Genomic DNA, 18020 nt, shown 5'->3' with positions numbered 1-18020 from the left:
TTCGGTTGTCCTGTGAAAAAAAAGAGCATTTAAATATCACTGCAAACATCAGAGCAGACAACTTTGTGATGGGTACACTTTGGCCATCAATGATTTTCAGCCAAATCCTGCCCTGCACCTAACCGTACAAAAACCACCTTTAACTTCAGTACGATTTGTGCTTAAATTCCAAGTAAGAGTATGGCCCTCTAAGTATTTTTCCTGTATAAATTTAATTGTAAAGAATTCCTGTATCTAAAGCTATTTTTAAGTCAACTATTAAAATATTGCATTTGTTAAAATCAGTAAAAAATTTTGAAAATGTTTTTAAAAAATCCTTAGATAACTGCAAAGCCCTTTATAAATGAGGGAAAAAAATGAAGCTTTGCAGCACAACAGGAAAAAGGAAATGCTTTGGAGATAGGGTCTAGTGTGTATACTATACTGAGCCATGACATCAGTGTAATTATTTTTCCCTAAGGTGAATGTCTTATGTTACAAATTCTTCCCTTGCCAGAGGCCTCAGGCCCCACAGATGTTCAGATAGCAAAGCATTTGAGTTCTCAACACCCAAGAGGTCTATAGGAGCTCTATTCCTATACCATACCTACAGCCCAATCAGTTTCTGGTTTTCTCATTCTGTATTTGTTGTCCCCTTTCACCTGTCAGAGACACCTCCCCCTTGTGTTTCTCAAAATAGTTGATGCAGCTTTGAAAGGCAAGGTGTGCCCTTGCAGCAGACCTTTTGCTGCCTTCTACTTCTGCTGTAGTCAAGTTTCTATCCGGTGCTGGGGCCAAATTTCCAAAACATGTCAATTAAGCAAACACTTCCCACTGAGAAAAATACCTGACATTGATCTTCAGCCCTACAGTAAGATCCGGTAAAGGTTCACAGAAACAGAGATTCTTTGGGGATCTCCTAATTAGAAATCCCTTTCTGAAGAGTTCATATGGTACTGCCTGATAAGAGATTTTAGATGTTCCATGACCCCTTTCCCCATGTTTTTTACAAATAAAACTCCTTAAGATCAAACACATGGTAATACATATTAGTTATGCTATTTATTACATAGGAAATAAATTAAATTAAGGGTGATCATACTACCTCAACAAGTTACCTAGCATTTGTTCTATAATAATAGATGTAAGCAAATGATATAAAGACATTACATTAGAGTTAATATTTTAAGTCACAAAGGACTGTTGAATGTACATGTTTTAAGCACAACCCCTTTTAAAAATGTTGCTACTAATTTCCAACATGAGAGTGATATTGTCCAGATGAAAAAGCTGTTAAGTATAAATGCCACTATTTTATATAAGAGAGTGAATTGTGAAACCAATTTTAAAGGAAAACTCAGAACCTGCTACCTATATTGTTTACTATTAAGCCACACATAGTAATGGAAATAAATGGTCATGTCTGGCTTTGCTTACTAAAATTAATTACTATTAAGGTTACATAATTAAGTGTCATGCTTACAATATGATGTCCTTTAAATGAACTAGTTAACAATACCAGTTAAGGCATTCCCATGTATTTCTCTATATTTATTAGAGGAAATAATACATATATTGATGTAATGAAATGGCAGCACGTCTTAAAAATAACTGCAGCATGCTTCTGTATTATAGAAAAAATATAATAATAATAAAATAATACTTCTGTATATAGTATCAGAGATATACCAGAGTACATTTGGAAACAGAGATTGAAAGTAGAGCCCACTTCTAAGGAGTGCTTATGTGAAAGTAGCACCATTCTATAAAAATTGAGTATTTGCATGCAACAATTACTCTTCTTAGTGTTGGTCAAAATACAAAGTGGATCGTGTTGTGCAGTTGTTTCAGTTTTTTACAAGTGTAAATATATTACAACAGAACTTAAAATGCAAAAAGGAATATTAAGAACACACTTCAATTGAGAACACTTACTGGTGTAATATACTTTCAGAACTGACATAAGGTACCTAACCATTTCAAAATGAAAAGTAAAGAAACACTTTAAGTTTAATGCATACAATTAATCTTTACTTGCCTTTGTACTGACTTAAGATAATATAATTCTGATTAAATTATTTTCATGCTTGTGGTCCTAAACTAGACCAAACTGGTTTTTAAAGTAATGTTTTTCCTTTCACAGAACTCCTTAGCTGAAGCTTATAATCTGGCCCAAGGAAAATCAGTTTCGAAATAAGTGTGGTATTCGTGCAAAACATACAGTTACTATGAGTAGAAGGTAGGAGTGTTCAAGCTAAAGAGCTGCATAGGCAGACATCGGAAGTGTGAGCTTCCAGGTTTAGTTACGATAGAGATTTCACATTGGCCCCAGTCCACAGTATGTTTAGGTAATTAATACTCATTTCAGCCAAGCATCATTCTTTGTCTTCGACATCCCAATGGAATACAAAGATTTGTCTCATTCTTCTTGCCCTTCCTTATACAAATGACAAACGTTAATGGTTATTCCATCCAATAGAGCAGTGCAGAATCTCATACAAGCTACTATGTCATCTACAGTTTGTTGGTGCTGGTTTCATTTAAGGGGAAACTTAAAAAGAAAAGGATGTCAATAAGTTATTAAGCTGCCAAGAGAAAGTTACGGATATCTGACTCATGGTATCTACAAGACAAGGCTATAAAGCCTGGGATGCTGGTTTCACAGTAGACATCAAAAGTGCATTAATAAAACATAACAGTGAGGGTTATTCTATAGGGAAAATCTGAAATTTTGAAATTTGGTACATAATTATTCAGTTTGACAGTACCAAAATGACTGCTCATAAGAGATTTTGCTGGATATCTCTCAATTTACCCCACAACATGCGAGACGTAACACTACAGAAAACTATATACTTTCTGGCACCGTAGAGATCATTTCAAAAGCTATGGAAGTTGTGGCAGTGATTTAATCAGAAACAACACGTTTGCCAGTTAGTGATAAAGCTGAAAGTACACATGAACAATTGTTTTCCAAAACCAGAAAGAATAAGCATGGAAAAATTCAGCTGGATTTCTAGTTGACCATAAGCCAACTAAAGGCTTGATACTGCACTGATTTCAGTATCTTAGAGAGATATTTCCAAAGTTTTTATTAAATGCACAAGTAAATAGACTTTTTGGAACATAGTGTGTCTGGCTCACTTTGAAAAACAGAAAGCAGTGTGACTTTTCAGGGAGCAATAGATACATTCTACAAACAAAGAAAGTAATATATTGCAGTCTAATAGAATCACGCAAGATAGCAATTAGTAGAAATACTGGCCTGATCCTATGAATACAGCTTGCCATACTTACTATCTTGCAGGTCCTGTGTTTCATTCATTTGTCAAATTCTTGCTTCATGTGTACTTCATTAAAAGCTCTTAATTTAATTTTCACCTGTTTACACTTTCAACAACTTCACTTTCACACTGAGACTGCTCCCATGACATCAAGTGCTAAATAAAATCTTCAGCTTAGTGACAGAAACATCTTTTCTTACTAATACTTTCAATAACTCACAATAACTCACCTTGAAGGGCAGGCCTAGTGTGACTCATTGACATTCCTGGGCCCTTAAATGAGTTGAACTCATCTCTCAGGAGAAGAAATAGGACTGTCTTTGTCTGGGCACAGCAGATAGAATCATTCATCAGGCATCTTTGAAATATGCCTTACTGTTCCCAAAGCAACTGATTTGCCTCCCTTTGCTTCAGACTTTATCAGAGGAACTTGGTCAAAACTCTTAGAAACTCATACAATAATATCTACAATCAGTTCAGACTCAGCTGCAGAATTATTTTTGGCTCGTCAAGGAGAAAGAGCTAGATTACCAGTCCCTTCATCCATGATGACTGCAACTGATTTGGCAGCTCTAACTAGACTTTCAGAACTAACCTCTCTGATAACCCCCTGAAACTGAATTTTTCTAGCAAATAAACTAGCAAATTTTGGCTGCCTCTAAATTAGCAGGATCCAGATTTCATTGTACAAATCTCTTTGTATGGAAATCTCTTGACCTATTTACATCTCCATTTCTGACTCAGGTTTCTCTTTGGTGGTTGTGATTAAAAAGGAAGTATGGCAATCATGTTGAATTAAAATAAATTAAAGCTGTGCACTTTCCCAATTAAGCCTTTTGTGGGACGTCTTTCAACAGGAAGACAGGCCCATCCATTACTCTGAATTGCAGATACATTTTAAAAGCTTCATTCTCTCTTATAATTTAAAATTTCATAATTACTTATCATGGGTGTGGTTAGAGTTGCAAAACGTTGTCTCCTTATGGGTGCAGAGCTGGAGCGCTTGAATCTACAACAGAGTCACTAGTTTTGAAAGGCTGGCAAACTCTGGGTTAAACTCCAGAACAACTATCAGCTTGGAAATAATCACATATATGAATTGAATTTGCATTTTTAATTAGGTACTCTCTTTATTTCTATGCCCTGTATTACTTCAAGAGCAACAAATGAATCTAAGTTTCATTCTTCATTTATACAAATACAATTTTAGGCATAGTAATATTACATACATTTTTAGAAGCCAAAGAGAAAATTGCCTACTATTTAAGTACACAGGGTATTTGCATTGTCACAGTACATTACATGAATTTGATGCTTAACATGTAACTGTACTAATCTTTGTGGCAAACATAATAACAAAAGAAAGTTGTTCAGAGATTTTTCTATTTTTATTTTAAAAAATAACAAAAACCTTTCCATTGAAGGACCACATGTAAAACTATGGTTTCTCTGCACAGAGACCAAGGCTGCTTATTACCTACAGTATACTAGCTATGATGAACAGACCACCATAGTTGTGACAACTGATGTTGCTGCCTCCAGGGTAAAACAAAGGTTTACATATTACACAAGCAATTTAACTGTTTTCTAAACATATTGCCAAGACAGTGGGAGTTGGCAGCCAGCACTGTGTTTTAGGTTTTGGATACTTGGATTAGAAGTGACTGCTGATTATAGACCTTTTTATTTGTCTTCTACGAATTACAAGCAACCTAGTAACCCAGCAAAGAATTCTTCACAGCACTTAGACTTGTCTTCATGGCTTCCCAAAGATTACATACACAAATCACTCCACAAAAGTGGCATAAGAGACTTGTGCATAGATAACTACATAAGACAATTGTCTTGTTCTAACTCCTAAAGACTTCCCCAAAGTGAAATGTTTTATAATCCTTTTTGTGCAGTAGTCAGGAAAGAAATAAAAGAGTTTGGGCAAAGATTATCCACAAGAAAGAAACTTTTTTTTGGGGGTTCCAGCTGAAACACAATAAAGAACATAATTAACTTCACAATTCTTTGTGTTTTTCATTTGACTGCAGGGAGGAGATGAAAGAGGACTGTTAAGCCTTGCATTCCATCCCAATTACAAGAAAAATGGAAAGCTGTATGTGTCTTATACCACCAACCAAGAACGGTGGGCTATTGGACCTCATGACCACATCCTTAGGGTCGTAGAATACACAGTATCCAGGTATCAGTAGAAGTCTAAAATTCACAAATTCTTTATTTCTCAGCAACCTTTTCATTTTAGTATTTAGTATTTCCCATTTCTAAAATAAACTATCAGGTTTACAATGTGTATACTTGGGCACTTGCAGAAAAATTATTGCTGATTTTATTTCAAACAGTAGTTTTGGAACACCAGTAAGTACACTGGTTTATTCTCTTTAAGACTTTTTTTAGTTATTCTGTCATTTTTTAATTATAGTTATTTCCTATTGTGTATAGGCAGCAAAATATTTTTTTGTGAATGCTGGAAAGTAGAAATTTCTCAGAAATAATTGTTTGACATTTTTCCACCAAGTTACAGCATCCATATCTTAAAGTATAATTTGAATGACTCAAGTTTATTTTTAGAAAGACGAAAGATAGTGAATTGTGAAAACTGTGTTCATATCTTTATATTGCAGGAAAAATCCACACCAAGTTGATATGAGAACAGCAAGAGTGTTTTTAGAAGTAGCAGAACTGCATCGAAAACACCTAGGAGGACAGCTTCTGTTTGGCCCAGATGGTTTCCTATACATTTTTCTTGGAGATGGCATGATCACTCTAGATGATATGGAGGAGATGGATGGTTTAAGGTACAGAAACTGCCAATGGATAGAATTCTATTCTTTTCTTCTGTTTTTATAAAGTATTTGAGGTCAGAATCAAAAGTGATCAGCAGTTGTCAGGACAAATCTTACTCCCTCTTCCTTTACTACATAATCCTACTATTTTCAGTGCCTGCGTTTAGCAAACTGCTGATTTTCAGAACAGTCATACTGCTTAAATACATGTTCTTGTAGTTGTGTGCTATCAAACCATTTAAATATTGGAGCCTTCACCAGCAGATGCAATTGTATATAAGCACAGGTTAGACTTCTTTTTCCAAACTATTATTCTACGAACAGGACAACTTTATTGAGCAAACATTCTAAAAAAGTGTCTACAAACACTTACCAGAGTCAATAACAACACTATCACTTAGGAAAATGTCTAGAGAACATATGAAGCAATCCTGCTTTGGTTCTACCTATACAATTTTCTCAACCTGCTTTTTCCCTCTGATTCCTTATGCTCTGTTAGAGTTGCAACATTTGCCTTAATTTAGATAAAGTGTGATACTGAGCCTTTACAGACCTAAAAGGAATTGCTATGCTCAAAGGCCTCTTTGGCTCAGCAGAATAGCAGGTGCTCCTGCCTTTTGCAGTAAGGATATACTTAAAACCAAGATCAGAGAGCAATAATACTTAATTTTAAATTTGTGTAAAACATGAGAGACTGAAACAGATTCATGATGAAGAAAGACAGAAAGGAATCCATTTAAATATCACATCTTCTCATGTTTGCAAAAAGAGTTTTGATGCTCTTCTACTCCTTCTACATTCTTGTCCTTCTCCCTTCCTCCATCACAATCATGAATGTAAGGCAAAACATTTCACTCTGTCCTGTTTCATGTAACAAGAAAAGTTCTGATTCTTTACAAAAAAATACCAACATCTCCATTCAACCAATACAATTACTTAGTTGTTGGTTTTTTTTTAAATTAAAGTATAGTTAATCTTTGGATTGTACTGTGACTAGAAATCATTGAATTCAAGAGTAGGATTCAAAGTGTTAGCAAAAAGCATTATATAACTACATAGTGATTATATCCATAGTTACTCTAGAAGAGATGCAGTATAAAAGAGTTAATAGCCTTATGTTTGAAGCCATAAAACAATATTGATGTATGGAAAGTTGCTCTTATTATCAAGTTGCTTCCCAACAGCATGGTCAGAGGCATTGTAGTATGCACATAACAAGGCAACATACTGGCCAACTGAATCTTTGACAGGTTCTGCTACTGTTCTTTGGACTTGCATGTACCATAAAACCAATCTATATGTGATTATTCAGTAAAGTGAGTGATTTATTTTGCTGGTTCACAATAGTATTATATGGACTAAATCTACCAGTAAAATACTTTTAAAAAACAATTATTTTATCCTCCAACTTTTTCAGTGATTTTACAGGTTCTGTATTGCGCCTCGACGTAAATACTGACCTGTGCAATGTCCCTTATTCCATACCACGGAGCAACCCACATTTTAACAGCACAAACCAACCTCCCGAGATTTTTGCACATGGACTCCACAATCCAGGCCGGTAAGTAAGTTTAAATTAAACTGAAGTTAAACTCTGGAGAAGATACTGTTTTCAACCAGAAATCTCTTATACAGTCGGGTAACAAAATTTTAATAATAAAGGCACTCGTGAACTTTTTAAAACTTCTACTCCTCCACCTCCACTCATATGTCACAGTTAGAAACAAATGTACATTGGCAAGGGGAAAGGAGAAGAGCATGCACAACTATTACAAGTCAAGAAAGAAATGACAGAAACAAAGTAGAGGATTTTTGTTTTTAATGAATAATAAAATTATTACCTTTATGAAAGAAGAGAACTTAAGGCAGAGAGTTGGTAAAGTACAGCTGAGATGGGAATCTCGACTGAGAAAAAAAGCACGTGGAAAACAAATAAGAACATCTGGTGATATCTAAACAATAACAAGGAGGAGAACAAAGCTTTAACTAAACAACACATAATTCAGCAAATTAGGTGGGTGGTAGTACTGAAGTGACATTTAAAGTCATGGTTTGAAAAAATTCAGAAAGTCAAGTTGTTCAGATAAGGAGTTGATTCTTGGACTTTTGAACAGTCCAAAATTCCTATACCATATAAGTCAGCTCATTTAGCTTGGTTAAAGCACTATTCATTTCAGGTGCTATTGAGCAGAGTACATTTTATCACTAGGAAAAGATAGGTTTACCTCACATTATATAAAATGTGGTGCAGGGATGGGAAAGGTGTATTATCTCTTGTATTCAAATCTGATGCACTTCTCAGATATTTTGGCTTAGCATGAAATAGGTGCCTCAAATGAGTAGGCACCACAAAGAAACAATAATCCTTCAAAATGTGATGCTTCATACTGTTGATAGAGAATCATACATTATGAACTTATCTATCTCATGGTTTTTCTTATATTTTTTGTTTTACAGATGTGCTGTGGACCGCCACCCAACAGATGTAAACATCAATTTAACTATACTTTGCTCAGATTCGAATGCCAAGAACAGATCTTCAGCAAGAATCTTACAAATAATAAAGGGTAAAGACTATGGTAAGTTCCATCCAGGGTAAAGCTACTGGAAACAGTCGGTTTCTATGCCCATGGAATAATAAACAGAAAGCAGAAGAAAATAGATAAAGGACTGTATAGCCATGATAGGTAACTTACAGCTTAGACAGGATAGGTAACCTACAAAAACTAGAACTTAGGAAAAGTATGGTACAAGCAGGTAATAGATGCAAGACAAAACAAAATTTAAATGACTCAAGTTTCTTCTTGTTGCTCTAGAATATCATGTAAATAAGATTTAAGAAATATGCCATTTGCTACTCTGTCAAAGATCTTACTGTTTCTGCATATGATGGCTCATAAAGAAAAGATTTTGGAATATCATGAAGTGATGAAAATGTATTCTTAGCCATTCACAAATAACCCTTTAAGATACAGAATGGAAACCTCATGTAATGTGCCTTCTATAATGGAAAAAGTGAGATAGACAACAACAGACCAAAACCAAACAGGGAAATGACAGAGCTCTGTTTAAATGTTACTAAAAATGGAAAACTTAATGAAAAATGCACGATGATACTACTTCATAATAAACGACTAGTTTAGATTAGATTGCAAAAAGATAAACGTACTCAATTAGGGACTTTAAAATTTTAAAGTGTTTCATGTTCTCTCTGGATCAGTATGATTGTCAGTTGCGATTTTAGTTTAATGTTTAACTCTGATACTCACTAAGATCGCTTGCTAGTTCAGGCAAGTCAGGTGACAGTTACTCTGAGCTATCAGCTACCTTTCTTGACCATTTAGCAGCTTGTAAATTCATAGCAGTAAAAAGTGATAAATGCCAAAGGTGTGTAAAGGCATCAAGAACTGGTCTGTCTCCTGGAACGTAGCATTTTCTGGTTTTATTCACATCCCTGGTTCACCCATTTGTACTTTACTTAAAAGCAAAGCAGCTGGGCTGGCTAATACAATAGTACACAATAGTGTAATGCAATTGTTCTACTTCAGTTATTGCATGTATTTTCTGTGTTCATTTTATAAAAGCCAAACCAAAGAATAATATTTGGTAAACCACTGCTCCAATGGAATTTTGACTGCATCTTTATTGCAGAGTAAACTAAGCAATATTGTGTCTATCCAGAACAGCTTGCCAATATTAATAGTAGGCTCTGGGTCAATTGCTTCAATAAAAAAGAGCTCATCATCCTTTTCTCCCACGTAAAATTTGAGCTCTTACTCTTGCAGAATAATCTGGGAAATTCATTTATCAAAGGCTTGCAGATAGCCGTCTGACTAAAACATACAAGTTCCTATAAAACAAAAAGGTCTATTGGCTGTGGCTTTAATTTAAAATTATTCAGTTAGCATGTCAAGTTGAGCCTACCTTTACCCTAAGCAGTATTTAATCGCATGAATAGGAACATTTACACTAAAACTTCCTTGAAGACTTTATTTGATATGACTAAACTCTGCAATTTTGTTAAAAAAAAAAAGAAAAAAAAAATATGTGTAGGAACTACAACTACAACAGCAGCGTAAAATAAGTTACTGCAAGAAGCTACGGCCAGCAATACTAGTGTTTTATGGGATGTAACACACATACTGTGTTTAAAACTGTGATGTTGAAAGAGGTTCTCAAACCACTGAAAGGCTTTGAAAACAAGTTCTGCTGAAAATCACTGGAATTTCTGCTCTTAGATACTGGAAGGACTTTACAGTGAAGGGGGTTTAATTGTATTCCTGAAGTTCAGGAGATCCCTTCTGCAAACTGTATTGACACATAAAAGTTAATAGCCGTAATCACATCAACTTCAATGAAATCCCGACCTAATCTTTATATAGTTTTATTCTCCCAACCTGTGCACACAGAAGAAAGCAATTATAGCCTCTCCTATCTAAATCCCTAACCGATTGTTTCACAAACAGCCTTTGTTGTAATTTTCTGATTTTTTTAGCATTTCATTCCTGGCAACACATCTTGAATTTTAAGGAACATTTAAATGGAATTAACTTCTTTTCTTGAAGTTATAACATTTTCATAAATGTAAATCAAAATATGAAACTGCATATGATCTAATGCTACGGTAGTTCCTTTCTAGAAAGTGAGCCTTCACTTTTAGAATTCAAACCGTTCAGCAGTGGATCCTTGGTTGGTGGATTTGTCTATCGAGGCTGCCAGTCTGAAAGACTCTATGGAAGTTATGTATTTGGAGACCGCAATGGGTAGGTTTTTTCTAACTCACTCTTAAACAAAAATGCATGTAAGGTATATTTCATTATTGAGCTTCCTCTATGAAGGAACACCAGTGGTCTTGTATATTGTGTCACTTTGCCAATTTAGTGGTGTGACGATGCAGATTGAATTCTATATTTGGAAGTAAAATAGCACAGCATTCTAATGAATGGCAACATATGTAACATACCTGATCCTTGGTAAAAACTACAGACAAAGACATTCACATTACGGCACTCTTAAGATTTTAGTTCTATAAACACTTACATGAATCATTTACATTATGATGGGAATAAATGTTAACCATGGAACTGTTTCCCAAACAGGTCTAACTGGTAAGACATTGAAAACTTTTGGGGTTTTATGGAAACATCACTGATGGAGCAAAATGAATATGTTTTTTTTAATAAATGGGCATAGTTTTCCCATGCCAAATAGCTCAGATTCACAAATGGCTGTAACAGTATAGCTTGAAGCCAATTTTGCAATGTTTAAATGACAGGAAGGGAAATGCTGTGCTTTTCAAGCATCTGAAAAATAAAAGGCAGGAAATCATAAGATGATGAACTGCACAGATGTATCTATGGAACTACTTGCAGCAGTTCTTTATACTTTACTTATCTGGACAGTGAAAACTGTGTTCAAAATTTAATATAACAATTTGCTTTATGTGTTTTTGAATATAGAAATTTTTTAACACTGCAACAGAGTCCTGCAACCAAACAGTGGCAAGAGAAACCCCTCTGTCTTGGCAACACTGGTTCATGTAGAGGTTTCTTCTCAGGCCCTGTCTTGGGATTTGGTGAAGACGAATTAGGTAAATAAAAAAAATAAAAATGTTATTAAATCATAAGCCTTATTGGTAATGCCTGCTGAACTATTCAAATTTATAGTACATGTTTAAAAAGAAGAAATCTAAAGCTATTTTTCCTTTGCCAAAGGTGTCTACGCTGCTCTCAGCTACACCTTAGCCACCTTGTAAGAAGAACCGAGAAGAGAATGGGTTGTTGGAAGGGGCAAAGGTCCTTACTGTCTCTCATGTTCTGTGAACTGTCACTCACTATGACACAATGGGTCATATACTTGCTTTTATTCCCAAAATTACAGTCTTCAGGGGCAAAGATATTGCATGAGCAGACCAAGCCCCTTCTTCTCCCTTCCTTCCCAATTTTATTTTTTTTTAACCAATTCTATACAATATGAAACAAAAAACATTCATGATAAAATATCTTTCACATTTTAGCATCAATTTGTGGAAAGTGCTTATTTAAATTTTCAAATAGCAATGATTCTGTTGTATATTTCAGTGATGAGTGTTTCTTCCGAAGTTTTTTTAATCTCATCTTGCAAATACAACTAGATCACAAAAGTCATGTATTTGACATCTTAGGAAAGGATAACTAATTTATTGCATTGATTTCTTTAACAGGTGAGATTTACATATTATCAAGCAGTAAAAGTATGACACAGCCTCACAGCGGAAAACTCTACAAGATCATTGACCCAAAAAGGTGAGCATCGCATTTCTCACTAGAGATCAGTCTTTCCAGGTTAAAACCCAAAAGATAAATTTAGTTCTCTCCATGTAGCTGAATTATGCAGTACTGACATTCAGTAAGAAGGGAAATTCTCAATGCAGGGGGCTTCTTAAAAGCAAATGTACCATCAGCAGCAAGCAGAATAGATTCACTAAGAGTAATCACTGTCTCATAGAAAGCGAATGTCAGAACAACAGGGGTGTAACCAATGCTAACTTCTGGAAATTTTTATTCTTTGACATTATGCTAAATGCTGCCCACTTTCCCACCTAGATTCACATTCTTTGCATGTTTCCATAGAAGTGTAGACATATTTAATGTGGAACCATATGGACCAGTACAGGTAAAAGATGCCTTAAGAGCAATAACAGCAGATGACTAGTAGATACTCACTTTAGCCGGAGAAATACCATTTTCTTCCTGATGGATCTTGCTGCTCTATCAACCAAGTCTGTGGCATGTAAAGCTACCACATCCATCCTGCAAAAGCATCAGAAATTAACACAAAATGAAACGGCCAACAGAAATGAAGATTGTTGTATTAATTACTTTGACCCCATCATACCCTGCAAAAGCAACTACCCATTTGTTCAGCGTCTGCTTCAGCATGCTTCCCCATTAGCATCAGACAGAGTTTTGGTTTTGCTGTTGACTGTTTAAGAGAGGAATTTATTTACTTGTCAGAATTTAAATTCTAAAAATGGTTATTGGGAAAAGTGAATTCAATAATAAATTTATGAAATGGGATGCATGCTGTACTATAAGTTACAGTAGAGTTTCAGTGCTTTATAATTATACTATCCCAAACCTGTAGCAAATAATTTTGAAGCAGATGTTACTGCAGGTTAGTAGAGTCTGTCAGTCAAGGTTATGTATGTTTTATTTATGCTTTCTGGTATTAAAAACATTTTTTTAGAACAAAACTTGCCATTCTTACTGGGATTGTTTAGTCTGTTGGTGTATGGTTTTAAGTGAATTTTACACCCTAAATCCACTATTAGTATCTAATTACATGGGGCTGCCTTGTTTGACCTCGGCTTTTTGTTCTTGTTACCTCTTCCAGTAGGGTGGTCTTCAGCTGACATACCTGAAAGGCCAGACCTCCCATTGCTGCACTCACGGTTGGCTGTTTTCATGTATGGAAAAGGGTCAAGACTGTGTTTGGTTACTGGTGAAAGTAACCAGAAAACTATAAAATACTTTTGTAAATTGGCACACAGTTGAAATTAAACAGACTGTGGCAAAGGGATATAGTTTTTGGTAACACTTTTTAGAAACATGGGATAATTTTCATTCAGGCAAAGTTCTGAGTTTTGTTTTTTTTCAATCTCACACCATTGCAAGCTTTTAAGTGAAAGATAATGAGTTACTTCCACAAAAGAGCATTGCAGCTCTATTTATGATTTTATGTTAATTTCACATTACACTTGTAAAAAACATAAAAATTCCATAGCTTTGGCAAATGTTCATGTAATTGTTATTCATATTAATTATTATTCACATGCATTTTTTTGCATGCTAATATTTTGTTGCTCCTTTTAGTGTCTTCCCCGTGGTATGTGCCATACAAATGTATCAAATACAGGTGTAAACCCTAGCACAGTAAACTTTCCAGGACACAAAATAAAGATGCTACAGGTGGGCTATGAGCATCATGTATAAATAAGGTCATCAAAGTATTGATTTGTCACATCTTAGAGATTCATTATTTACTAACAAAACCCTGCAAGAGGTGGCCCCTGGCAGACTCATCAAATTGCAGAGAGAGCCTTCCATGCATGGAGCAGTGTAAAAGAACAAAATTATCATTCCCTGTGGTAGCCCCTTGCTGGAAATTAATAACTTCATGCAAAACACAATCTTCTTCAGCTAGTGGTCATTCGTAAGCTGCTGCAAGCTTATGAAATTGTTCTTTTATTCTAAATAATAAATGTTACATGAAGATGCAGGATTTGATTTCTTTTGATCTTTGTAGAAAACTACTGCATAATCAAAATTGTTCTCAAACATAACCGTGACCCTGATTTCCTTGTCTCAAATATAGCTTAAGAAAGAAACCTACTACTTGGATATAGCTAGCAGTAGAAAAAATTTCAAAACAAGAGGGCAGGTTAAAACATTAGAAGATCAGAGGGTGAGGGTAATCCAGAGAACCCTTTGCATTTATCTTCAATGCTCAGCAATGGGAAAGTCCTATCCTAAAACAATCCTTCTCATGTAATAAAAATGAGGTGTTAAACTGAGATGATATATGACAAATTGATAAATATGATCAACACAGAGGTTCTCAATCCCTCCATCAGTTTGAAACATTGAATTCAAGGTACCACAGGAAACTTTTGTTCATTTCCTCCAGATACTTAATGTCAATAACTAAAAAGCCTCCCATCAAATGCACAGAATTAAATAATCCTTCTTTTTGTAGCAAGGTTGTTATAATGACACATTGGTACTTGGGAGCTCTTAGACAACAAAGTGATAAATCAGAAACAGAAAAGTTAAAAATGAATGTAAAATCCAAGTATGTGAAGTGCTGCAAAATACGCATATACTACCTATTACCAAAATCGAGTAGAGTGAAAAGTATAGGTAATAGCATATTTAGCTTTGAGATTGGAGGAGATGTGGGAAACCCTAAGAATTACAAACACATAAAACCAGCATTAGGTAAATTAGTTAAACTAGCAGATAAAAGAAAAATTTCTTAAGTTAAAAATTTGTCTTTGAAAAATATATCCATTCTTTGATGATTATAAAAAAAATGTTGTCAAAGTAAACTACTTTCCAGGGGTAGGAACTAATGAGAAAATATAGGGAGAAAGACTTACGTACTTCTCAACTAAAAGGTACGGTTAGTCAGACATCCTGAAGATCAGTGCAAATACTAGCATTTTATAAATTGTCTTTTTGACCAAAAAAGAAACCCTTTTTATTCTCTATTTTTTGACTTTCTGTTTTATAATTTTTCTGTCTTGCTTTTTGTTTCCTCAAATACATACTAATATCAATCACGAAAATGTTGATGAATGCATAGGAAAAATAACTAGGTAAACAGTGATATAGAAAATGTGTATAGGTCCAAATATTCTGGTTAGTCAATAACAGAGAAAATAGGAGACAAGCCTATTAGAAAATAAAAAAGTAATCATTTTCTAGCACAATGAGAGGAGAAAATCAGCTGTGGACAGTGTTAAAAACGCATATTGAAATAAGAAAGATCTGTTGATAGGTTCATATCAGCTGTAATTTAAACATTATTACCAGCTGTTCTTTGAAAACCATAAACAGGGACAGACCAAGAAGTAAGAAAATAAACTTTGGAAGGTGGCAGAACAGCCATAATGTGGCTTTGTAAGTCTTCTTTTAGAATACTTAAATTTTGATCACTTTGCTCTCTAAGCAAGTCAAGGATAAAATGAAAAAGATTCGGAGAAGAATACACAAACTGATGGACAATGCAAAAGATTTCCATTTAAAAGATGAGGCTAAACTCAGAAAAGTTTATAGGACAGTCACACCATGCTGTATCCCCTGTGAAGTTTTAAGGGCTTGCCACTGTCCATACAGTGATTCCAAAGGGGATGAATAATTCTTTTGACCGGGATGGCTCACTGGAGCCAGCAGGTGATTTTTACGAAAGAGGGCAGAGCTTCAGTAAGTGTCCTTGCACACGTAAGAAGAATTCCTCTTCCTCTCCTTATAACACTTTATAGATCCGGATTTCAATATGTTTCGTATCAACAGCCAGAATAGCTGGTTTCTGTTGGATTGAAACTTGAACTTGATTCAAAGTATCTCACTCCTCTTTCATGCCCCTCCGTCATATGTAATTCCACTTATCATCCTTTTCATCATCACCTTCTGGGATTTCCGCTATAGGAGAGTATTTCCAAACAGACTGATTTCAAACACTAAGGGACACTATCTAGGTCATACTTCATTTTGACATTGTTCAGGGTCTTTACAAAGATTTTATTTTTTAGTATTAGTCAAGAGTGTTCAATGGTATGATAGAAAAACAGCATTTATGAAAGCATAGCCCTCTTGAACACTTTAATTATAATGGAAATGGAAACTCGGAAACATATGGTATTAGACTAACCTGCATCAAGATACTCAGTTCTGATGGGTTATAGATATAATCTGAAGCTACTAGGGGAAACTCTCTGTAGAATGAGCCAGTTTTGTTGGTGAATGCTCTCACCAACCCAGGTGGGCCATATGATTTCTTTCTGTTCAGAAAGTTACTATCCCTTAAGTCATTTGAGGGAATGGAAAGCCAGAATTAATGTCTAATTATGTTTAGTTTAGCCGGAGCATGCAAAATTCTTATCTCATTTACCTACCCACATGCAGTTACTATTCCCATAAGAGACACTAAAGAGAAATTAGAGCTTTTTGCGAATACCAGTCTAGAGAGTTTCACTTTACAGAAGTACTTCACAAAAACTCCTTTGTAACCACGATGGAAAAACCTAAGGATTTTTTTCAATCACATCACAGCTCACTGACTGTAAAAGTTTTTGTTTTGGTTTGGGATTTTTTTTCCCTTTTTTTTTAGTCTTTCTAGCATTGGCTATTAAGGAGTTCTCACTTTTTATCGCTTTATAAGGAAAAAACAGCTCAGTTTATCTTTCACTTATTTTCTGGAGCCTGCAGGAAGCCTCTGCCATCCTAAAGAAAGTCATACATAATAGAGCAGCTTTAGCCCAGTAAGCCAGTCTTTCCCAATTCATCAGTCAAAGTGTTATGCAAGTGGCCCCCTAAATTGATAAATTCCCACAGTGCCTGTTGACCCAGCTGCCAAGTGCTCATGCAGCAGGTGTTGTTTTCATGACCACCCTGACAGTAATACAAACTGTTTAGCAGTTGCATTGACCTCTTAGCTATTAACATTGATACAGGCTTCACTAGGGACTAGTTTTCAAACATGACAGAATTTCTTAAGACTAGAGGTCATGAACAAGTATACCATATAAGAATAAATTTGATATGCTGCTGAGTTTAAATCTTAAAAGCCGTGAGTTTTTTCCACATTATTCCCATGTAGTAAATCTGGAGACAAGTAATGAGCTTTTGGCATCTCTCCCAGGACTAAAGGTATAATTTTTAATTTTAGAAGCTGTACCTGAAGAGATGCTATATTTATTCTATGACAAGTAGTAAATTTAGTCTATGACAAGTAGTGAAACAAAATTATTTTTTCTTGACATTTTCCCTTATAAAGGAAAAAACCAAACAACTAATGCACAAATTTTGATGATATACTTAAGCATCATTCTAATACGTAATATCTTGTGTGCAGTTAATTGAAGCATAACATTCTTTCCATACATTTTTTACCACAATCAGGATTTCTATGGCCGTGTCTCTTGTTCAAATTTGAACATCCAGGAATTTTGTCTGGGTTTTTTCTCACTTTAGTGGGAAAGTAGCAATTTTTTATATTGTGTCAAAGGCACGATGGAGGAATTGTTTTCTGTTCAGTACCATTGTATTACTGCTGAATTTGACCCTCCATTTGCATTGATTTATGTATGTCTGAGTTACAGGCTAGCGCATCTAGCAGCTAAATCACTCTGTGCGTTTAGTGGAACTGTGAAGAGATGCACTAAAGAAAGCATGAAATCCTAAGCAGTTCCAGGATGAGTTTT

General features: G+C 35.0%; 1 protein-coding gene across 3 annotated transcripts in view; it reads left to right on the top strand.

Annotated features, from left to right (window-relative positions):
* HHIP (hedgehog interacting protein) overlaps positions 1–18020 on the top strand; it is an 81337-nt gene that overhangs the window by 48001 nt on the left and 15316 nt on the right. For all 3 annotated transcript variants that reach the window (XM_075035573.1, XM_075035556.1, XM_075035563.1), the window contains exons 5-11: positions 5303–5454; positions 5894–6067; positions 7473–7616; positions 8513–8634; positions 10695–10818; positions 11515–11645; positions 12258–12339. In XM_075035573.1, coding sequence (XP_074891674.1) covers positions 5303–5454; positions 5894–6067; positions 7473–7616; positions 8513–8634; positions 10695–10818; positions 11515–11645; positions 12258–12339 — 929 coding nt within the window. The remainder of the gene's footprint in view (positions 1–5302; positions 5455–5893; positions 6068–7472; positions 7617–8512; positions 8635–10694; positions 10819–11514; positions 11646–12257; positions 12340–18020) is intronic.

Source organism: Buteo buteo, chromosome 1 (genome assembly GCF_964188355.1).
Source record: "Buteo buteo chromosome 1, bButBut1.hap1.1, whole genome shotgun sequence".
Lineage (NCBI taxonomy): Eukaryota > Metazoa > Chordata > Aves > Accipitriformes > Accipitridae > Buteo > Buteo buteo.
This window is presented reverse-complemented; position numbering and strand designations above follow the sequence as displayed.